This window comes from Temnothorax curvispinosus, unplaced genomic scaffold (genome assembly GCF_003070985.1).
Source record: "Temnothorax curvispinosus isolate PA1 unplaced genomic scaffold, ASM307098v1 QBEX01011432.1, whole genome shotgun sequence".
Classification (NCBI taxonomy): Eukaryota; Metazoa; Arthropoda; class Insecta; order Hymenoptera; family Formicidae; genus Temnothorax; species Temnothorax curvispinosus.
The window spans coordinates 89,999-115,136 of NW_020221212.1; the positions used below are offsets into that span (position 1 = coordinate 89,999).

Here is a 25,138-nt window from a genome sequence, read left to right on the forward strand (position 1 = left end):
GTGCGTGGAAAGTGGCCCATTACGCGCGCGCCATCTGTGCGACAAATAGCCAATTCCATACGCGAGTCAAAACAGTGCGGTAATGTAACATTACCGGACTGTTTCTTCGAAACAACAACAATGTTTCTTCGAAACAGTGCGGTAATGTTACATTACCGCACTGTTTTGACTCGTGTATGGAATCGGCCATCCGTCGCACAGATGACGCGCGCGCAATAATGGGCCACTTTCCACGCACTTTGTAATATAAAATAGGGTGTGTAACACGTGCGGGTTGAGAATTAGACACTCGTGCGGGTGATCGCACTCGTGTCCAATTCTCAACTTCCCGCACTTGTTACACAAATAACTATTCTTTATAAGCACTATGTAGGGGAGAGTGGGGCAAAGTGGGCATGTGGGGCAAAGTGAGCACTTGCAATAAATTTTTATGTATTTATTATAAAGTCGTAATAATTGCATTTAAAACTTCTATTAGAATGTATAAGATAATAAAAATTAAAATTACTTTGTTTTAAGCGCGTTTTTTTTAATTAAAAATAATAATTACGAGCTAGAGGAATTGAATTATTCATCATATTATTATATACTTATAATAATTGCTAAACACATTGAATAAAGAAATATTGATTTTCAACTAAACATATATAACATATATTGTTTACTGCATACAGTAATAAAAAATTAATGCTTTTTAATTATTTAACATTTTTATCAGTTAAAAACTACTAATATTATACTCGGCGCAAAGTGAGCGGAGTAAAGTGAGCAGTCACGCTGCTCCAACTATTCTAACACCACGAAGCAGATTAGCTGTGCCGAAGTGTAAAAAGTATACCGGCTAGTTTTACCAAAGATAATTGTTTATTATTTAGCCTTTTATTTGTTACATAAATATACTTTTTAACAAAATTAATAACTTATTGCATAACACATCTAAAATCAATGTTATCGTTGAAGATCTAATCATAACTAAGTTGTTTTTACTAAATGTTCCTAAATGTTCAAAAACATGTTATATTATATAGTCAATAAATATTTGCAAAAATAAATGAATATATTTATTTATTGATAACATTAATTTAAATACTTTGTTTTCCAAATATTATATATTTATCTCGCATATTTATTTATTTTTCCTGATATCAACTTACATGCTCACTTTGCTTCATGCTTTGGGGCAAAGTGAGCATTTGTATTACTTTTGAATTTCGCTTATTACTTTTTGACTTGAATCCAACAAATTTACTTAACTGACATATTTAACTTGACGATAGTATATAAATAATACATATTTAAGCTTTAACTTAGTTTTTATAACGATTTGAAATTATCTATGCCCACTTTGCCCCACTCTCCGCTATGTAATTTGTGAATGTACACGTGCATGTACGTGCGTGTATGTGTGCAAGTCTGGAATTATTTATTAATTAAGATTTCAAGTTAAGAAAATTAAAATATAAAAACCATTATAACTGTTTTTGTTATACTTAAGTTTTTATTATACTTTTTATTCTCCCTTTTAAAAGAGGGAAAATATATTAGAACAGATTAAAAAAATATTTTTTTCTTTTTATTATGTAAAAGTATTGAAGGCTGTAGATATGTATATTTGCAGAGTTCTACTTTATTAAAGTTCAAAGAACAAAGTTGTAAAACATTCCTGAGCTTTTCACGCTGCTCCAGTGCGCTATTCGGTAGTTAATAGAAAAATATAAAAAAATACTTAAGCATCGTAGACAACATCGTAATTTAAAAAAAAGTCACGTGTCATTGTGAATGACACAAAAAAGGATAAAAACTCGACTCTGAAGCTACAAAAAGTAAAAAAATTTCTGTTAAATGTTAACAGTTGCTAACTCAACTTACGAATTACTATGATCTTGCTATATACAGACACAAAAACTCAATATTGAAGAAATGAGTAATATAATTTGGACAATTTATTATCACAAATGTTAATTAAGTTAATTAAGAATATAGATAAAATATAGATAATATAAAATGCAATATCATTATGATATTCGTAAAATAAAAACAGTTGATGTAAACTGACATTATTAGATATATTTAGAAATTATTGTATGCAAGATAAATCAATAAAAATAAGAACAATATATGCGAATAAACATAGCTTAAAGAATAAAGAGATATTATAAAGCTATATGTATAATTAAAAAATAATTGTGAAAAATCTATTAAAAATTTACCAAATAATTGTCAATTATAAAAAAGTCGATAAGTAAAACTTTTTTATCAATAAATTTATCACAAAAAAGAAAAGAGAGAAAAAAGGAAAAAGACACAAAAAACTAAAATTATATTATTAAAAAATTTTATGAAAATGCCTAATTTTAAAGTAGATTTATTATATTAAATAGAAATCTCTATATATATAAAATAGAATGTCTGTATGTATGTTTGTTTTTTATACACTCGTAAACTATTCGACCGAATTTTTACCAAAAGTATATAAAATAAGGGTAGAATTTTCTGGGGAGTGTTATAGAATGTATAGTTTTTCGTTTCCAATCTTTTTGGAAATCGGTTACAAAATTTTTCCAATTTTTTAAGAAATAATTGAGTGAATCTTAAAGAATTGTATACAACGGAATTGAACTTCAGTCGATAAAAAAGTAATATTTTTCAATTTATAGCATTTTTGTGGATTGGTGTGTATGTATGTTTGCTTAACTACTCATTCGTTAGTGGACTAAATTTTAAAGTTATACATATGAAATAGGGGTAGAATTTTCCAGGGAGTGCCATCATGTGTACAGTTTTTTGTTACCGATTTTTCTAATTTTTTTAATTTTTTGGGAAATAATTGACCGAATCTTAAAGAATTATATATGAAACAGGAGTAGAATTTTCCGGGGAATGCTTTTACATTAATCTACCGATTTATCGATTTAGTTAAAACCGATTTAAAAATTTTATTAATTTTTCGAGGATGGGTTTAATTGCCATGATGTGTATTATTTTTTGATAATAATTTATTTTTTTTAAAACCGGTTCAAAAATTTAATTAATTTTTCGAGGATATAAAGGATTCTTTGCAAATGAATATAAAGGATTCTTTGCAATTGCCTGATAAAAGAATTTTTTTTATTAAGAATATTGAAACACAAATAAAGTTATTTGAAGAAAAACGACTCCCGGGCGAAGCTTGGGTAACCAGTTAGTATTAAATAATTTATAATTAGTAAGTAATATACAAAAGACTGTGCGTTTATTATATTTTTTATTGTTACTTAGCATTGCATATTACTTTTATATTGTGAATTCCCATAATTATTTCTTTATTTTTTTTCTAGACTATCAGATATTTTTAATAGCAGTTATCTTGAAAAACCATATTAATAAAATAAAATCCTAAACTTCTAAAAATCCGAAATATAATAAATATTATTGATAAATATTTTGAAAATAAGATATATCAATTTATATGCATTAGCATACTATAATATAAAACCCATGTGTTTGTCTGTCTGTCTGCGAACTACTCATTCGTTAGTGGACCGAATTTTTACCAAAAGTATACGAAATAGGAGTAGAATTTCCCGGGGAATGCCATGATGTGTATAGTTTTTTGTTATTGATTTTCTGGAAACCGGTTTTTCTAATTTTTCTAATTTTTCGGGAAATAATTGACCGAATCTCAAAGAATTACATATGAAATAGAGGTAGATTTTTCCGGGGAGTGCTATAAAGTGTATAATTTTTTGTTACCGATCTTTTTAGAAGCCGGTACCGAAATTTTTCAAATTTTTCGGGAATTAATTGACTGAATCTTAAAGAATTATACATGAAGTAGGGGTAAAAAAAAAGAACTAAAGAATGTAATAAAATTAAAAAAATTGCTAACAATAAAAGGGTTTCCGATTTCTGTTTAAAAAATTATAGTGATCTGGATTGCCTGGAGATCGGTATTTTCTCTTGACGCTATTCGATGCGGTTGTAAATGACAACGCTTTTAAACGCAGGTACACCTGAACAACAAGGAAGCAAGGAAGAACTAAAAAAATGTAATAGAATTAGAAAAATTGCTAATAATAAAGGGGTTCCCGATTTTTGTTTAAAAAAATGTACGTGATTGCTGTAATTTCCGCAAATTTTGAGATATCAAGCTGAATTTTTTTTTATGGATAATTTTTATGGATAATTTTTCGTTACTAATTTTGGAACCGGTTTCCAAAAAAAAAAAAAAAAACGGTTATGAAAAGTTATACACATTATCGCTATCCTCTAAAAATTTGAAAAATTTTGGAATTCCGAATCTTAAAGAATTGTATATGAAGTAGGGGTAGAATTTTCCGGGGAGTTCTATAAAGTATATAATTTTTCGTTACCAATTTTTTTGGAAATTGGTTACAAAATTTTTTCAATTTTTCGGGAAACAATTAACCGAATCTTAAAGAATTGTATATGGAAGTAGGGGTATAATTTCCCAGGGAATGCTATAAAGTGTATAATTTTTTGTTTCCGATTTTTTGGAAATCGGTACCGAAATTTGTCTAATTTTTATGTAATTTTTCGGGAAATAATAAGTATCTAATGTCCGACCGCGAACTACTTATTCATTAATAGACCGATTTTTTTAAAACCGTGGGTTTAATTTTTCGTTAATGTACCGATTTTTTTGAAACTGGTGCTAACATTTTTTTAATTAAACGAGGATTGGTTTAATTTTTAATGTACCGATTTTTTGGAAACGGGTGCCCACATTTTTAGAAATTTTTGGAGATGGTGGCGATGGGTACTAAAATAAAACCCGACTGTTTGTTTGTCTGTCCGCGAACTACTCATTCGTTAATGGACCGAATCTTAAAGAATTATATATGAAGTAGAGGTAGAATTTTCCAGAGATTGCCATAAAGTATATAATTTTTAGACCGTCATAATTTTTAGACCGTCGTGAGACAGGTTAGTTTGACTACCCTACTGATGACCAGTCATTGCGATAGTAATCCTGCGCCGTACGAGAGGAACCGCAGGTTCGGACATTTGGTTCACGCACTCGGTCGAGCGGCCGGTGGTGCGAAGCTACCATCCGTGGAATTATGCCTGAACGCCTCCTAAGGCCGTATCCTCTCTAGTCAAAGGTGGCAATGATATCTCTAGGAGTCTCGTGAGTCGAAAGGCTCAAAACAATGTGACACACTTACTGCGGTCTAATGTAATAGTATTAGAAAAATTGTTAATAGTAAAGAGGTTTCCGATTTCTGTTAAAAAAAATGTACGTGATTGCTCCAATTTCCGCAAACTTTGAGATATCAAGCTGAATTTTTTCTATGGATAATTTTTATAGATAATTTTTCGTTACCGATTTTTTGGAAACCGGTTTGGAAATTATTCAAATTTCGAGAAATAATAAACATTAATTGACCGATTTTCTTGAAACCAGTGCCAAAATTTTTTAAATTTTTGGAGGATAAGTTTAATTTTTCATTAATGGATAATTTTTTATTAATGGAGCAATTTTCTTAAAACCGGTGCCAAAATTTTTCTAATTTTTTGTTAATGATTTTAATGAAACTGGTACCAAAAGATTACTAATTTTATGGGGATGGCTACTATGGGATTGAAAATTGGGTTTCATGAGGTGCTATTGGTGCGCCTAATTAATAAGTAAGTTTAAGGAGAAAGAAATAGATTTTGAGCCCGCGCAAAGCGCGAACAAAAAATCTAGTATTTTATAATACCGTGAATAGAATATTATGTTTGCAGGTTTACTTAATGTTGTATGCATTTAACCCTTAGCTGGCACTGTGGGGTATTAAATGCCTCAGCCTAGTTCAGCTCTAATTTAAGCCCCTCTATACGAAAATGGTACTAAAAAATGAAAGAGTTGAAATATAAGAGTTACGAATTTTTGAGTGAAAACAGTCATTTTTTCGTTTTCTTTTACGTTCTCCAATTTTTTTCATATTTAATATTATATTTTATCAAAATAACCTATAACCTATAACCTATAACATTTGTTAAAACAACATTCAAAGACTATCTTGGAATTTTTTTAAGTAAAAAAAATCAATAGCTTTCTCGCAGCAAGCATTTTAGTGATGGGATCTGAAACCGCCCCAGTGTGCCAGCTATGTGATTCTGGTGAAGTGTACCAGCTAAGGGTTAAATTTAATGTAAACACACAGAAACCTATATAACAAAGTTTTCTCTAGCTAAAGCTTTAAATTGAAAAAATTGTATTAGTATGTTGTAATTGAAATTTCAAGGCAAAATTAGTTTTATTTAGAAGAAAATAATACAACTTTGACACACGCTGTACTTTTGATTACTCTATACTTTAGACTTTAGAGGAATCTGATAATATTTGTAAAATTAAGAATTTGAACTTGTAGCTTTGCCTCTAGAGATATTTAAAACTTTGAAATTTCGTAAATCAGACAAAATGTATTCCTGTGACCTGATTTTATGAGAAACAGTTTAAGTTATTATATAAACTTATATATGGCTAACTTTTTTTATTTTGAGTAACTTTCTTATTGCTTCCTCATAGAGGAAGCTTTGTTTTCGTAAAATTTTGATGCAAATTCGCTTTACGGTTACGGTATTGATAAATTCATAATCATTCAATCCTTTTGATTTCTCTTTGTAGTATTTTACAATAATAAAAAATGGTAAATATTGACAAAAGGGGACCCAGCACTTTGACTGTGACATATATTATAGAGGTTACCCTCCTGAGTAACCTTTAAAAGGTTTTAGTCATTGCTTGTTTATTAAAAAATTATTAACAAAAAAGTTTAAAAAATATAACAATTTGTGTCAGTGCTAAGGGAAGTAATTTGCTTATATTTCTTAAACTTTTTTGCTAATAATAACTTTTTAATAAACAACGAGCAATGGCCTAAACCTTTTAAAGATTACTCAGGAGGGTGACCTCTATAATATATGATAAGATCAAGGTCATAGGAGCTGGGTCTTTTGTCAATATTTACCTAAAAAAATTAGCAAAATATATTGATATATTAGTTTTTTGGTTTACAGTATACACGTTTTTCGGAAGTAGAAGTGCGTAAAATGCAGTCAGCACTTGCACCTTTGGTATTAATTTCCCGCGAATGAGTGGAAACAATAAATTCAAGACTGGAACAATAAAGTGAAGATAAATTACTACTTAATTCTACCATATACCCTAACTTGTTTCTAATGATGGGGGTGATAGATTCACAGAGGTATATACATATCATTTATTATTTACTTTTCAAGGTGTTCTGAAAATATTGTGATAAAAGTATGATAAACTTGCAACTTGTTTTTTTAAATCTGTTTTAATTCATAAACACAGATGTACGAGGTACCCAAATTATCCGTAGTCCTGATTTTATTACCGTATCTTAACGATTAACTTGTGGCGCGTTTAAGCTGGCCACGCAACTACTAGTCTACTCGCCAAATGCATTGAACAGTAAAAACTGCTAGCTACTTTACCGCAGCAACTAGTCTAACTGCAAAGCATATTTTGTCTTTGTTTTCTAGCGATTTAGTTTATTATAAGTTATGTTAATTTGTTTTCTAAATAAGTGTCAATATAAATGTTCTCTGTCGGTTAATTTATGCTATAAATTTAATATAGTATTGTTTGCATTTAACTAGTTTAATTTTAGTATCTTAAAAAAATATTTTTTTTAGATTTAGGTCTCAATAATATTTAGCTAATTAGATTGATTTTATGTCTATTTTGAGCAGCTAATTTTTTATTCAATGATGCATAGTCTTTTAAATATTCTTTTTTTTTTATATGCTTGGCACACATTTTTTACCTATATAAGATCTTTTTTTCAAGATTTTAATTTTTTTTGTAGAAATCACGAAAGATTTTTCTAATATTTTTAATACAAATTTCATTATATTTTTAATACAAACTTTATTATATTTATTCTGCAGAAAGTATGTATGTGTTCCTAGTATTTCGTAGTTAATTGCAGTTTTTTAGTTCTAAATTATTTAATATCCATTTTATATTTTTAATATGGGGGAGTCCGGGAAACTTGATCATAGAGAAGAGTTAAACCACTTCAAATATCTCGTTCAAATTTTGCGCCAAGCGCGCAATTGTTAAGTTGCTGTATTATATTATATTGTTTTATTTATATAATACGCAAAATTTGAACGAGATATTTGAAGTGGTTCAACTCTCCTCTATGGTCAAGTCTCTCGGACTCCCCCTATACTACATTTGTATAAAATATTTATTAGTTATACTTTCCCCATTATAAAAAATTGCATTAATAACTTAATATATGGAGGGGTAATAAAACCACAGTAATGTGTAAGTCAAATATTTAAAAAAATTTGACTTACACCACTATAGTTTTTACTCCTCCATATAATATATTCGTATCAATATATATATCTCTTACTTTTTATCCCATCTCATGATCTCATCTTAAATTCGATTACAACAAGCAATCAGCAGTGCATTTCATTACTTGTATTGACTTCATAATCAACTTTATCTTCTAAATGCTCCGTCAATTTGTATGTGTATGTGTGAGATGCGTGTACGTGTCACCGTGTCACTCACTTTCTCTCTCTCTTCCTCTCTCTCCCCTTGAGATTTTAAGACTGACTGCACCAATTTTATGTATTCGTACTGGTTGCAATCGGAAGTTTACATTGACATTATATCAGAAAAGTGCCCTTAGATTCTTAAATGCCAGTTCAGTTTCTGAGGTATTTTACTCGAAAGCTTGTTTGACGCAATAAGTTCGGATAAGCTTGGTAGCGTCTTATGCAGTCACGTGCAGTCGCTCTTTTTATGTACTTGGCATCGCGTCGCTTGAGATATATATTAGGTGATATATATTAGGTGATATATATATATATATATTAGGAGATATATATTAGGTGTTTAAAAAAAAATGTCCCACATTTTGAGAGCAGGTAGTGCTCGTCAAAATAAGAAGAAAATGTATCCAGTAAACACGGGTCCTAAATCAAATACCTGTTGAGATATGGACTAATCTTTATTGTATACTATAGAAGGTGTTCTATGTGGTTTCCATTCATTATCACACATTTTAAATTAAAAAAATACAAATTTCTACAATGTTTGTACGTCATCGATGGATGTTGAATACATCAAGATCTTTAAATAATAAACATTGCCCTCTTCTTATATCTATTAGTTGTGTTATTTCTGCAGCGTAGTAAGATTTGACTGTTAGTCATTATCAGGTATCGACGATGTACAAACATTGTAAGAATTTGTATTTTTTATTTAAAATGTGTGAAAATGAATGAAAACCACATAGAACACCTCCCATAGTAGGTATACAAATATACAATATTTATATGGTAGATAGTGTACACACCATACTGAGTAAAAAACCTTAGTAAACATAGATCGAAGCTCAACCATTTATGAGATATAAACATATTTATGTCACACGAGCATGGAAAGTGGCGGCCCATTACGCACGCGACGCGTGCGTGATAGACCACTTTCCACGCACTTGGAACATAAAATAGGGTGTGTAACACGTGTGTTAAGTTGAAAATTGGACGTGCGGGTAATCGAACTCGCCTCCGGCTCGTGCGTTCACTCCGCACGTCCAATTTCCATCTTACAGCACTTGTTACACAAATAACTATTATATATTACTACCATGACTGACTTACAAGGGAACACGCCGAATCCAAACTATTTGATTATGTGGATACGTAGAGTGACTCAATACATGACTAATGGTATGCTTCATTTACTCTATTGCCCTTTAAAAATGATTTTCAACCTAAAACTCAAAAGAGCGCTTCCACTTTTTCGCGTATAACTCTTAAACTGCAAGAGATAATTAAAATCAAAATTTTTTGCTTACATAGCTACAAACTAAAGAAAAAAGGTCGAAATATTTGAGAAAAAAAATCGTGTTTTTTGTTTATAATATTGTTAATAACTTTCTATTCCGCGTTAATTTTGCGAAGCAAAATAAATCCCATGCACTTATAGCACCTCAAATCAAAGCGATTCATGGTGGTTGCAACCTGGAAAGATTAATTGGACGATTTGATGTCTAATATGACTGGCCTAATTATTCATCTATTTAAATAAATTTTTAATGTAAGTTAAACATATAAAAAAGTAAATACATGTTTTGGCGTTTGTTCCGACACTCAAATGACAATGGATCGGCGCATTTAAATTCAAATCCTATATTGCAGGATCCGAATTCTACTAGGAACAAATCTTCTTCCATTTTTTTACATTTTATTTAAGAAATTAATAATAAATGAAAATTAATTAATTTTTTAAATATTTATTAAATTTTATATTTATTTGAACCAAATTGTTGTAAAAACATAAAAAAAGCTTCCCTAGATAATTAACAAATATATAAAAGGTAAAATCTACAATCATAATATTCTTTTAATAATTTGTTTGAAAATACTATCTGATTAAATATTTTTCGATCATTAATAAATTTAGAAGGATATTCTGAATATTCTAACGTGCTGTAATAATAACAGAGTGTCAAAAAGTCCAGAACTGTCGAATATTTAAAAAAAAATACACGAAAAACTTTTGTAAACAAATGTTTTAGGGTTAAAAAATGTATCAGTTGGTGACCTAAAATGGACCTTGAAAAGTTGCGTCAAGGTCAACTTGAAAATTTTAAATAGAAACTCCCGTTTTTATTGCATATTATTCTTGTAGCTAATCTCAAATTTCTTCAAAATGTGTGTGTGCTATAATTTAATCTTCTTTAATGAAGACCTTCTTTTTTTTTTTTTAATCAAACAGATGATATAGGTCTTCAAACTTTCAGTATACCGCCGGCATTAGCATTATCCAAGGTATAAGTACAGCTTTATAGCGGTTGTCAGATTCACACCTTTTGTATGTATGGGGGGGGGAGTGCGCGCGCTCAGTGAATAGTCGTAATTTTTTAGATAAAACATTCAATGGGCAATGGATTGATAGAAGAGGTAATACAATAATTATACTTACTTCTGTTAGGAAGTTTCTCTAAAAATATTATATTTTAACATATTTAAAGTCATTATCTTTCAAAAGATATTCACGCTTTTTTTCAGGTACATGTTATTTCTTAATAATTATAATTACGGCAAATTTTATATATAGGTAATTTTTATAATTTTAAAATATTGAAAAATTGTCGAAAGCTGATAACGTATATGGAATATATAATAAATACCGTGAATATTTGATATCAAATAATGACAATTTATAATATCTATACCGAAAAAATACGTAATGTAGGTAACTTTTTTCTGATCAAGTGGATACGCAAATAGATTTAGCCTTTGATGGCGACATTTTTACGCATCTCTATTATACACTTTTGCTGTTTCGTTTTGCCGAATGGCGCACAAGCAAGTTAGAAGTCATGGTCGGTGAAAGTATGGGCGATTACGTTCCAGGTGTGTGTGTGTGTGTGTGTGTGTGTGTGTGTGTGTGTGTGTGTGCGCGCGCGCGCGCGCGCACGTATGTGTGTGTACGTATGTGTATGTATATACGATATACAAGTATATACACGTGCACATTGATATATGCACGCGTGGAATGCGGGTGGATATGAATTGGTTGATAAAGCTGGCCTAAGCCAATAATCACTATACTTTTCAAATAAATCCATTTGTTATTTATTTCTTATTTTTACAAAATAGATAGATGTGTACTAATAATGTTCTTTCTGTGTAAAATATATCGAAAATAATTTATGCAAATCATAAATAACAGATTCCAATATGTTTATGTACAGATTCATGTAGAGTAACTGACATAACTGTGTGCCAAATTTCAGGATATATTAAATGTACAAAAAATAGTCACTGTACAGTAAGGAAAAACCATTATAAAGTAAAAATGAGTATTTGTAGGTGACGGCAATAAACATCAGATATTAAAACCAACTTCATTTTTTTATCAAGTAATAAGTAAAAATAAGGTGGACTTTTTGTGCAACACGGTTAACAGCGCGTAAATTAACGTTATATCAATCTTTAATAACTAGTGGGATACATAATTATACATCATACGTTTCGGCTCTGCCTTGAGCCATCATCAGCGATGCGGTAACAATTAAATCAAAACAAAACTGGATATACTTTTTGCAGATTTCAATTCTCTTCTAATCATTTTACATACAAAAATGTTAAAATCATACAAAAAGAAATCAATAATTTATAAAATATATTATATTATATTTTTGATATACCTATTTTCAAATAAAATGTAAAATAGATATCTAAGATATTAATTTTTTAACTTTGCTTTAATGTTTTTGTGCAAGAAATGAGATAAATTGATTGATAGAAAAACAAAGTTTTTAAATGCAATTACGTATTTTTTATATTCGTTGCGATTTGATTTTTTTTGTTTCCCTCACTGTGTCTCCTATTTAATTTATTATTTTTAAATTCTCCAGTTATACCTTCTTGCTGATATTCTTCACATTATATTTATTTTACGTTTTAGGTATTCATTTTTTTTAGATTATATTTAGGTACTATATTTTAGATGTTCATATGTTTTTTAATAATTAAATATCGTTTTTCATGTAATTTAGCATCCAAATTTTTTTAATTAATTGATAAATGATGATTAACACAATATATAAAATTAAAGACAGGCAAATGTATAGAACTAAAGTCCATCTAACGATAGATTATGGTTGGTTCTGCGCATAGGCGAGCAAAGTGGGAGTAAAGTCCCTAGAGCGTGGCGTACCGTATACGTAAATAGATGTTCTGTGGACGGAGACCTATGCGAAACGAACGAGTTTTCGTCCGATCCAACCATGATCTCTCGTTGGACGGAGTATATAGCGAATATACTTGTATTAAATGCAAAGTAAACTCTGATAGATATTTATATATAAAGAAAAACGCTAGTTTCTTTATTGACAACTACGTACATTTTTATGATAAATCTAGAAAGACCACGCACGAATCGTTGGTAGGAATTGTAAAATATTCTTTTACATTCTTGATTTGTGATATTTTTTTATACATATATATGTATAATTGTATATGTATATACATATAAAGATAGAAACATATTATATATTTACATGATAATATTTTTGAAGAATAGATTAATTTATGTTACAATTTCTCCAATTTGTACTGTTTTCTTTCTGAAATAAAATTTGAATTAACATTTTTAATACATTTTAAATTGATATAAACATTGATATATATTTAATAATATTTTAGGAATGAAGAACAATAATTCTTCGTAAACTAAGTTCTAGAAAAGAAAATAATAACTCATATTCTTTAATTTCAGTTTAATTTAAATTTAAACTTTAATAAAAATTTGGCTCAAAGTTTAGTTATAAAGATATATATGATTAGAAATTAGTAAGTCGTGATTAACAACGATTCTTTTTAACACATTTTCGTTAAGAAAATATTATCCAAAGAATCTATTAGTATTTAAAAAATAATTTAAAATCGGATAAGACATCCTAATATGATAAAACAAGTCAATTGATGTAATATGATTTAATATATTATTGTTTTAAAAAACCATTAATATTATTGCATTAATTTTTGTCTGTCATTATTTTCGTAAATTGCGTTGAACGTTTCTCGTATTAAATACAAAGTAAGCCGATATATATGCATATAAAGAGAAACGCAAGTTTCAAGTTTAGATTGACAACTACATTTCTACGCTAAACCCAGAAAGACCACGCGCGAAACGTTGCCGGTTTTAATATTACTTAGCAAGGTTTCCATGTTGGTTAGTACCTCTCTGTCACGACGTAGCAGTGAGCGGCCTTGACTCTGGCTTTCTTGGTGAATGTCTATACAAGCGGACGCACACAGCCACTCGTGTCCTCCTTGTTCTCTTGTCTTACCTAACAAATGGCGAGTTTTTCCCTCTCTATTTCTCCCACCGCGTTGTGCTGTGCTCAGCCGAGAGATGAAAGCTAAAACGGGCCAGTGAGCATCGCTTCGTTTCCTTCCAGAGATCAGACTAGTTAAGCGACCGTGTGAAAAGAGGAAGTGGGAAAACATAGATGTGAGTCTGTACGAAGGGAGAGAAAAAAAAGATTCGCGTGTAAGAATCATTAAAAAATACTTGTTTTCATAAATACATATTTTTAGCAGGATGTTTATTTAAACTTTAGAAGAAATACCTATATTTATAAAAACTTCTTAATTTTCTAAGTATCTTTACATAAAAACAATTGAATAAGATACAAGCCATTTTCGGTCTAAGCTTTGATCTTAGGCAGCTTAATATTAATTTTTCCGTATATATGTATTATTAATAACACATATATATATTCTAACGTTTTACTGTGCGCCGATCACAGCCAGACTTGAAACACAGTTGTCGTTGGAACATTAAAAACCCTTTCCCTCCCCACAATTAAATTGACACGATTCTTTATAGTTTAACGACAACTGTGTTTCAAGTTCGGTTGTGATTGGCTGCACGCCGATACTGCACGTAAAACATTGGAATATATATATATATATATATATATATGTGTGTTATTAATAATACATATATACGGAAAAATTAATATTAAACTGCCTAAGATCTAAGCTTAGACCGAAAACGGCTTGTATCTTATTCGATTGTATTTCATAGCGGTCTTGTTTTCTCTTATTCTTTACATAAAAGTTCCAACTTAAATAAATTTTATGCAAATTTAAGATAAATTTTATTATTTTAGGAATTTTCTTCTTAAGGAACTTTTTGCTACTCATATCAATCACAGAGAAAAAGATAATGAACTATTTTCGAATCACATAAAAACCATTAAAAAAACTTTTATAAAATAACTATTTTATATATTTTAAATATTTCTACTCTTTTCAAGAACTAAAATAATAAAATAGAATTTCCATATATAATAATAAACAAAATATCATAAACATAAAAAAAATCTGTTATAAGCTTTTAAATATTAAAGGATTATAGAACTCTAGAAATTTCAAAAAATCGAAAAATTCTTTTTATTTTGCATTAATTTAAAGCCACAAAAATACACTAATAACTTGTATTTAAAAAATCTTTAAAAATTAAAAAAATTACGTCCACTGTAATAAAATATATATTTATAAAAATAATGATCACATGATCAAACCCGGTTTATCTAATTAATTTGAAGTTTTAAAAAGTAACACTTTTAATAATGTTGCGTATCATGCACTAAGGCTTTTTTTATATTTAATTCTTTTCTTAAGTAATAACAAAACAAAAAACAAAATTTTTCAAAAAAGATACAGGTTTCACGTTTTGTCCACCCAAATGTGTCCAGTTTCGAAAAAAAAAACAAAAAAAAATAGAATTTATAAAAATTTTATCCATAAACCGAAAATGACAAATACAAAGTTAAAAAATGCCTACTTTTTTATTTCAAATAATTTATTGTAGCTAAAATCTTGCGGCACGTATGGACTGTAATGATTATTTAGGATGCCATTGTTGTTTATTATTTTAGTGTTTTTGTTACAATTTTGCACGTTAATTTTAAGTATATCTTTCAAAAAACTATTTACCTATCTTTTTAAATAAAAATTTTATATGATGTTGAAAAGTATTCTATTTTTTGGTTTGCTATTCTCCTACACTTTAAAGAGAAATTGTTTAAAATAAAATAAAACTTTTTAAAAAATATTATATAATCAAAATTTAATTTAGAAAATCTCAAAAATATAATGCTTTTGAAAAATATATTTAATATATAATTTCAGCAATTAGCAAATAGAAGTTTCGAATAAGCAATAAAAATATGATTCTAAACTCTTTGAAAATTCTTTAACTTCTCTAAACAAAAAATGATCTAAACAGAAAAAATTTAGATTTTTCAAAAGTTTTCAAGTAACAGCCAACATGCCTCTGTAATAGGTACATTGTTTTCTTATTTTCTTTTTAGAGTTCTATTCATTAACTTATTTATACCTAACAAAAATAACACCAATAACACCAATATATTACAATATTGTAATAAACTCCTTATATTGTTTTGGTGTTATAATATTTTAACGCAATAAAAAAAAAATAAAAAACAGAAAAATCAGTTAAATGTACATGGTAAGATTTGTTACATAGGTAACCAATATTAAAAAAACTAACTAATTTTGCAGTCACATTTACAATGCACATTAACAGTTATATTGCATTTACGGATACGTTATCTTGCATAAGCATGATGTTCGTCATCTTATCCGCAGTCATTGTATTTATTTTTTTTATTTAATAAAAATGTTGCAATGCAAAAAATAAAAAATTCTAGTATGTTATTCTATACATTTTTAGCTATACTATACTGTAATTTCATAAAGAAAGTGAAAGTATTTACCATAATTATGTCATTCCTTATAAACAAACACTAAAAAATTACATATGGATGCACCCAAAATGTATTTTCATTATATTATCTGCTTTTGTAGACAAATTAAAATCAAACTACAAGAGATTATGTGCTATTATCTAAACCCTTTAATGAATTCAGCATCGACTCGTTATCTGTTATTAGTTTAGAAAAATTAGCAATTTCTCATCTTACCCACTTCGTCATCTTACTCCCCTTCCCCTACTTTATGTAAGTATTTAGTAAGTAATTTCAAATTGAATATCATCTATCATATCTTAATTAGAATTTTAGATACTCAATGAAATCTATGTTACCTATATCTACTACCTACTTTGAATTTTTAAGTTTAATTATCAAGAAATAATTTTTAAAAGATATTAAAATACAGAATATAAAATACTTTTGCATACAAATATATTTCTTATATTTTTGCTTCCTCATAGAAGAAGCTTTGTTTTCATAAACCTCTTATATGGACCTTTGATCGCATATAAAGCTAATAGGTCTAATTAACCAAATGTTAAAGAATTATATATGAAATAGGGATAGAAAAGACCGAAGAAAAAATTGTTTTTTTAGTTTTCGATGCCAATGTGTTCAGAATGTTCTACAACATCGGAAAATCGTAATTTTAAAAAGTGTCCATATGTGTGTATGTGTGTTGTGTGCCAAATTTACCGAAATTTCTATAACTCAAGAACTGATTAACTAAATCTTAAAGAATTATATATGAAATAGGGGTCGAAAAAACTGAAGAACATAATAAAATTAGAAAAATTGCTAATAATAAAGAGGTTACCAAAAAAAAATCTACCTGATTACTTTAATTTCCGCAAATTTTGAGATATCAAGCTTAATTTTTTTTTATGGATAAAGTATCAGTAAAAGAAGGTTGATGTTGAATTTAGCACGGATTGGTGAAGAGGTTACCGATTTTTGCCTAAAAAGTGTACAAGTTATGCGTAAACTTATATGTATATAGAGTATCATTAAGGGAAGGTTGTTCTGAATTTGGCGAGGATAGGTGAAAGGGTTACGGATTTCTGCTTAAAAAATGTAAGTTATTTGATGGATAGAATATCATTTAAGGAAGGTATTGAATTTGGCGAGGATCGGTGAAGCAGTTACCGATTTCTGCTCAAAAAATTACATGTATAAGTTATACATGTAATTTTATATAGAGTATCATTAAAAAAAGGTTGGTATTGTATTTGGCAATAATCGGTAAAAGTGTTCTTTCTTTATAAAATTTAGAATTTTTTGAGAAATGTCCGTGGTTGCTCTAACTTCCGCTAATTTTGAGATATCAGGCTATTTATAATTCTATTATATTCTTCAGTCCTTTCTATTCCTATTTCATATATAATTCTTTAAGATTTGGTTGATTAGACCCAGCTTTATACGCGATTAAAGGTCCATATGCGAAGTCCATATTGGACCATGTAGCCTGAACTTCCCAAGTTAACATCGATTTGACATTGCGTCGATTGTAAAACCACTTCACTTGTGCTACTAAGCTCTATCAATTCATAAAAAGATTAAATTTAAAATTAAAAAAGTGTGCAAATTAGAAACTTGCACATTGCTTCCTCATCATTACAGATCGCTACTAAAGCTTCCTCTATGAGGAAGCTAAAACAAATAAATACTAGGGTAGACCGGGGCACATTGTCACACATTTGGTTCAATATTATTTGTATTTTTTACATTCAATATTTAAGAGTACTTTGATATGCCAAAATTTCGAGTGAACCCTCAGCTTCAATTGGACAGTATCGAATTTTGTGTGATTGTTACTCTACAGTTGTTACGTAACAATAAATAACGACAGGTCGCTTGTGACAACGTGCCCTGTGACCGGGGCACGTTGTCACATCAAATGTAATTGCATGCAAAATGTTATACAAACTGTATTCAACGTAAATATCAATATATTATAGTGCGCTGCAATGTAAAAAAGTAAAATCCTTCACAGAAACATTTATTTTATTTCAAATAAGTACTAAAAGCACGAAGTTTTCGTCTTAATCTAAATACAAGAATTCCACTCGAATGCGCAACTCATTGATACACATTTAAACATAAAATATGAAACATAAAATATTTTTACTCGTTATCGTCATCCAAAGATTCGCAATAGATTCCCATCAAATTCGTGACAACGTGCCCCGAGGGCATTTTTTTACTCCAAACAGCCTCATGGCCGACACGTTTGAGATATTCATAAGGTTAGGTATTGCACGCGGTAGGTAAAAGTACATACTTTAAGATAATATAAAGGTCTATTCTGAAAAAACATAAGTCCATGTCTGCCAACTTCATGTCCAGTACGTTAAATATTAGACAATAAAATTTTACTTATGGTCGCAAAAAACTTTCAAGTTGATTTTACGTCAACACGGCTGGAGCAATCTCAACACTGTAAACACACCAAAGATGGGCATACACTAACACGTTTTGGGAATGACGGGTGCTGCCCTCTGGTTATTAGTTTTTTAAATAAAGCCGATGTGACAACGTGCCCCGGTCTACCCTAATAATTATGCATCGAATAAAATACAAGCTTCCTCATAGAGGAGCTTTGTGAGCAAAATAAAATAGAAGCAATGGTAGCGATCTGTAATGGTGAGGAAGCAATGTGCAAGTTTCTAATTTGTTATATTTTATATGTATTTTAACCCTTTTTGGTGACACTGGGTAAAATACACCCCAGCGTTTTTTTGACTTCAAAAACAACCCAGTAAACCAATGGAAATGAGCCTTGTGCCGCCATCTACAGGTAGTTGGGACCGTCAAGTATCGATCCCCGTCAGTGGTATATTTTTCGGCCCGTTAGTTCTCTCTCGGCATTTTTTTCCGCAAAAAATCGCACCTTCATACCTCAAAATAAATAAACTTTTTGGAACGGCCGCATAAACTGCAATAATCAGTGAAAAGTGCATCATCTGAGGATGAAAAAACCGTTTGAAAAATTAAAATATCTCAAAAATTGAAAAAGTTACATTAGTTTTTGTGAAAAAGTCACTTTTCCGACTTTTTCTTCAACAATTTTTTTACATATGTTAAATTAATTTTTTGCAAATCAAACCTATACAGTCTTTTTAAGGAAGACTTTAAACTACAACAGGATATATATTTTTTTTAAGGTTACCTACAATTTTTTATACACGTGCAAACACGCTGGGGGTGTATTTCACCCAGTGTGACCGGTACAGGATTCTTGGGAAGTGTGACCAAAAAAGGGTTAAACTGTTTTTTTTTTCACATTATCATGATTCGATAACTAATCAATCACATACGATTGTGTGTTTTACGTCCCTAGTATCATATAAAGGGGAAAAGTTTGTCTGTGCCATTATTCAGGATAATCTTAGGAACTATTGAATCAATTTCAAAAATTTTTACACTGCTGGATAGCTTATATGTCTTCCTGAGTTATATAGGCTATGTGCTATTGTGCTACAACCCAATTTGAAAAAAAATTGGGATATCTAAAATTTGAAATTAATTCTTTAAAAGAGCCGTACTTAATGACTTTTCCTGTTCAGATTTTCCTAATCAACCAAATCTTAAAGTATTATATATGAAATAGGGGTAGAAAAAACTGAGGAATATAACTCACAGCGTTGTAAGCATCATTCTGTCTTCGTTGCACATCGAATATAAAACAAAGATAGAGCGATGCTTTCAGCGCTGTGAGCGTGAATCGGACCGCAGCCTTAACATGTACTTTAAGTTGTAAAGCGAGGTCCACGCTGCCTACCGGCGGAGGTGGGTGCGGGAGGGGAGGTCAAAGGTTCCCCCTTGCATCTCCCCGCACGCGCGCGCGCGCGCGCGCGCGCGCGCGTGTGTGTGTGTGTGTGTGTGTGTGTGTGTGTGTGTGTGTGTGTATGTGAACACGTCAAAAACATTATGAAGGATACCTTGCTGAATTTCTGTTTCACCGTAAATATAACTTTGACACTCGGATTACCACATTCTTTGATGCAATGGCTGAAATATTTCAGATTCCTAATGATAATGTTAAATAAATTATTATCAAACGTTTATTTTTATATTTCTTATTTTTATCCTTTCTCAACCTATATCTCCGAAGCTATTTAAGTTCGACCCTTATATATATATATATAAAGGTCGAACTCAAATATATGAAATAACTCGGGAAGACTCCCCCAACAACATATTTAAAAATGAACCAAATCGGAGAGGGGACTTCTTTTACGCATAATTACCTATGTATATGTATAAGTAGTAGTTTAAGAGAGTGCAAAAGAAAATAAACCTATAACTTTGTCATCTGTTTATCAGCAGACAAATTCTTGCGAACAACGCTAATGCAAGCTTGTGTCGGAAATTGCAATAATATGTAAACAATGAAGAAGATGACATTCAATCCCTTAATAAAAATTTGTCAGTTGAAACTAACTTTGAACTATTTTCGTTCATAGAGCATATAGAGTAAAAATAGAAATGCTTTTGTGTTTATAGAATATAGAAGGATGGATTAAATCTCGATAAAAACTTGATCGATCCAAGCGTTATTAAGATATTATAATTTGTCATTCTCAATTGAGTAAATCGCATATAAATACGCTAACAAATTGATTTATACTTTACTACATGTAACTTGGCGCAAGTGTTTCTTGATATAAGTTGTATAAAATATTCTATAATTGTTAATAAATTTTCAAAAAAATCTATACTTTGTTGGAGAGAGGAAAACATTTTAGATAAAAAATATTAATATCAATAAAACATTAAGATATACATACATCTACATATATCTATTTATTTAAGGTATTATAAAATAGTTTATAATATTTTTTATATTATACTAAAGTATAAAAATATTGTTAAAATATTATAAAATATCTTTACACTTTAACTGTCTCACACTCTTCATTCACACAAAGATCACCTACATTTTTAAAATAAAACCATGTAAATTTTCTTACATAAATCAATTCTCTTCGATATTTTGGATATAAAAATAATATTGTAAGAATTAATATAGAAGTAACGATATACAAAAATCAACAGTTTACGAAATATTTCATTTGACATAAAGAGAGATAAATAAAAAAAGATACAAAAAGGATACATTTAAAGAAAAATTTATAATTTGCAGTGTAATTGTGTATTTCTTAAAAGTGATTGTGTTTTGATTATATCAATCATTAAAGAAATACTCTATTATCTATTAGACATTACTAAAAAAAAAATTATTTACATATTTCTAGAGGAGAGAATTTATTCAGATTAGACGGATTAAGAATTAACGATTTGATAAAAATATTCCATTAAAATATATTAAAAGGAAAAAATCTCATAATTGTTAAAAATAATTAAAAACTTAAAAATTAATAAATGTTGCTATGTATTTTTATGTTTTAAATTTGTAATAATTAAAATAATTCTTGTATTTACAAATTACTTAAGAAATCAACAGTCTAAGTATTTATAGGTATTGCTGTTTAATCACTGGCGGACGAAGTTATTTTTCTATATTTATAGGTATATTTTAAATTCATAGATTTCTTGAGATTTCATTCACCTGTGATTTATCGATTCTTTTTGTTATTTTACAAAATAAAGTCGCTTTACACAATTAACCGTATAATCAACAAAATAAATTACTTAAATATTATAGAAGAATTTAACTTCTAAATGCATGGTGCCGCACGCATTATTGTTCCCGTGTATATATGGCAATATAAATATATTTAGTGCGAAACGCTATCACGTGTCTCTTGATAACCTGGCGATACCTACTTCATCCAAACTCAAAGTTCAACATGACATTTCATGTAAGACATTTAACTGGAAATTATGAACTAATCCAAAGTATGTGACGTGTAGAATGTCAGTTATCAGATAGGTCGACTACTTTTAAAAGTCGAATATCAAAATATACAATAGTCTTGCTTATGCTTTTGAAATTTTCGTGCGAACTAATTACATCTCAAAATTAAAAATAAGCAATTCAAAGTCGAGAAATTTAACATTATTAAACCTAAAACATTAATATAAGAATACTGCTGTAATCTGTAAGAAAAATTTTAAACAAAATAATTAAAAAATTTAAGAACTTTAGGTATACACTGAGAATCGAAAAACAGTAATAGTCTCTGAATTTTCGTTCATTCTCAACTTTTAATCTCAATACACAGATGCTTACTTAAAAAAAAGTAATGTCTACTAAAAACCACAGTAATATCTAAAGATTAAGATCGTAAGCAATACTGTCTGAAAGAAATAATAATAAAAAAAAAAATAATTACTGAGAAGTTTCATTATTCAATCATGTGCGATTCAGTAACCATTATTGTTGGCTCTCTATATTCGTTCTATCGCGCAAATTCAGCAGAGATATATAAGATTCATAATAGTTACTGTAGAATAGATTGTTAGCTCAGCGTTAGCGTATTAGGCTGTCATTCCGGAATCTTAGGTTCAAATCCCCCCCCCCCCGTCAGTATGTTTTCAAAAATTATAAAACAGTGGGTAATTTTTATTAATAAAATAGAATATATGCAAAACCACGAATATACATTAAACTATAAAAATATTAGAAAAAAATAAGAACCATTTGAAAATAAAAAAAAAAAAAATTCTTTTTTTCCGTTAAAATATTGCACCGGAACCATTACTGGTCTTTATCGTAATGATTACTGTGAAATCCGTACTAGTTACTGGGAGAATGTTTACTGTAGTAGTGCGTAATGGTTACTGTAAGAAAGACTAAAAGTTAAGAGTAAGCAAAAATACAGTAATTATTACTATTTTTCAGCTCTCAGTGTACAAATAGAAAACAAAAATGTTAATATTTCTAACAAGAAACTATCTTTTTTTTTGTAAAAAAGTATAAAAAATCCAATCTTAGCGATAATTAATTGCGTCCAACGCAATTTTATAATCTAAAAATCTAACAATTTGAAAATTCAATGTTATAGAAAATTAGAACTTATTAATCAAGAAAAAATTCAATACAATTAAAGTTACTTTTATCAATTGCTATAGGTACTAACTATACTTCATTATTTCATATATTTATATAAAAATATTAAGGTAAGGAAAGTAAATTACTTTATAAAATATTTCACATTTTATTCTAAAATATAAACTATTTCGTAAGCTATTAAGTTTTAAATAATGTTATCTTTATATTTTTATACGCAGAATATGAAAAAAATCAATATATGTAAGAAAATTTGTGGTACTATTTAAAAAAATATAGAATTATATATAAAAGTTACGTAAACTTTTCAAACAAGGGTAAAATTGATCTAAAAAAGTATCGGGGTTGTGTCTCTTTTATATACTTACATTTCTAAAATATAATAAAATACAAAAGTACTTTTTGACATGTAAAATTATTCTAAAAATTTTCAGTCACGTCATATTTTTTAGATAAGAGTGAAATGTAAAAATCACTTTTCAGTAGTATTATAGTTAAAAATCATAACAATTAGGCATATAAACTTTCAAAAGTTTCAGGATTTGAAAATTGATTTCATAAATTTAATAATTTTGCCCGCCACTATAGAATCTGACAACAGCTGTTTCGTTATCGATTGCATTTACCTTGAATAGAGGCAGAGAAAGGTGAAGCTGGACGATCGCTATTAATTAATTCTGCAGCGCTGGTGCCAAAAGTGTGGTGGTAATGACGAATGATTTCAGATTCTGTCCTGAGTCCTCGTTGAAGATCCAAATCCCAAAGTTGAAGATCCTCTTCACGCACTGACGCGCCCGAATCTGCTTGAAAGCTTGACGAGAATGTATCACTACTCGACACTTCCGGACTAGATTCTTGAAGACTTTCAATATACTTGTTGCTCCATTTTCTCCGTACTCCTGCGACAGGTATCCGTGGCATTGCAAGCATCTCACCATTCACCTTAACCTTTTAACTTTTCTTCTCAATCTCCTCAGTGTTACGTCGCCGCGTATTTTCGATTAACCGAGAATTTTTCTCAATCTCTATGCGAGATTCACAATTATAAATAAATGTCGATCGATTGTACATGGACTGTCAATGTATAGGTTTCTTCATGTCGTTCGAAAATCGATGAAAGCGCAAGATCACAATCCTTTTCGTGCAATGTTCTGAGAAAAAGAATCGAGATCAGCGCTAAAAATTGATCTTATATTCGTTCTTCTTTTTACATGTGAATCAATCCTCACATTCCATTTCTCATGGAGGGGAAAATGAGTTAAGCATATTTATATATACATATTTTATATACATATACATAACACACATAAAATTATACCACACTGTATATTAATCTCATAATTATTAAATAATTATTATATAAACTTTTCTTTAAAAAGATGTCAAAATTTAAAAATAATATATTTAATTTATCATATTTCAGTCACACATATATCTTTACATATATATTTAAAAATTATGTATATAGAGTGTCTGGTAATTACCGTACCACCTTTCGTGGATGGGTAGAAAGTGCATTAAATTGAATAGAAAAATCCTTTATACCGTTTTGCGATTATGACAATAAATAATGAGAAATTAATTTAAAAAGATCCGCGAATCAGCGTGCGTCTTGGCGAGAAGAGACAGCTTAGAGTGTATGGTTGCTACACGCGCGAAAGCCCAAATGTCGCTCGTGCACAGCCGTTGTTGTTTAAAGAGCGCTCCTTCCAATGCCTTACCGCACGTGTAGCAATATTATAGTATAAAGTCATAAACGCTGGGCTGTCTCTTGTCGCTGATTCGCATGGATGCACGCTCATGCAGATCTTTATTAATTAATTTCTCATTATTTATTGCAAAAATAGCAAAA

The 25,138-nt window shown here is 29.3% G+C and overlaps 1 protein-coding gene across 4 annotated transcripts in view; it reads right to left on the bottom strand.

Annotated features, from left to right (window-relative positions):
• The window catches only part of LOC112461460 (ecdysone receptor-like), a 153,159-nt gene that overhangs the window by 17,363 nt on the left and 110,658 nt on the right, over positions 1 to 25,138 (bottom strand). For 2 of the 4 annotated variants that reach the window (XM_025026703.1, XM_025026702.1), the window contains one exon: positions 24,213 to 24,437. The exons of 1 other annotated variant lie outside the window; for it this stretch is intronic. In XM_025026703.1, coding sequence (XP_024882471.1) covers positions 24,364 to 24,437 — 74 coding nt within the window. In that variant the 3' untranslated portion in view covers positions 24,213 to 24,363. Of the gene's footprint in view, positions 1 to 13,662; positions 14,024 to 24,212; positions 24,438 to 25,138 lie in introns of those variants that run through there. One more of the 4 variants, XM_025026704.1, reaches the window with a different exon arrangement.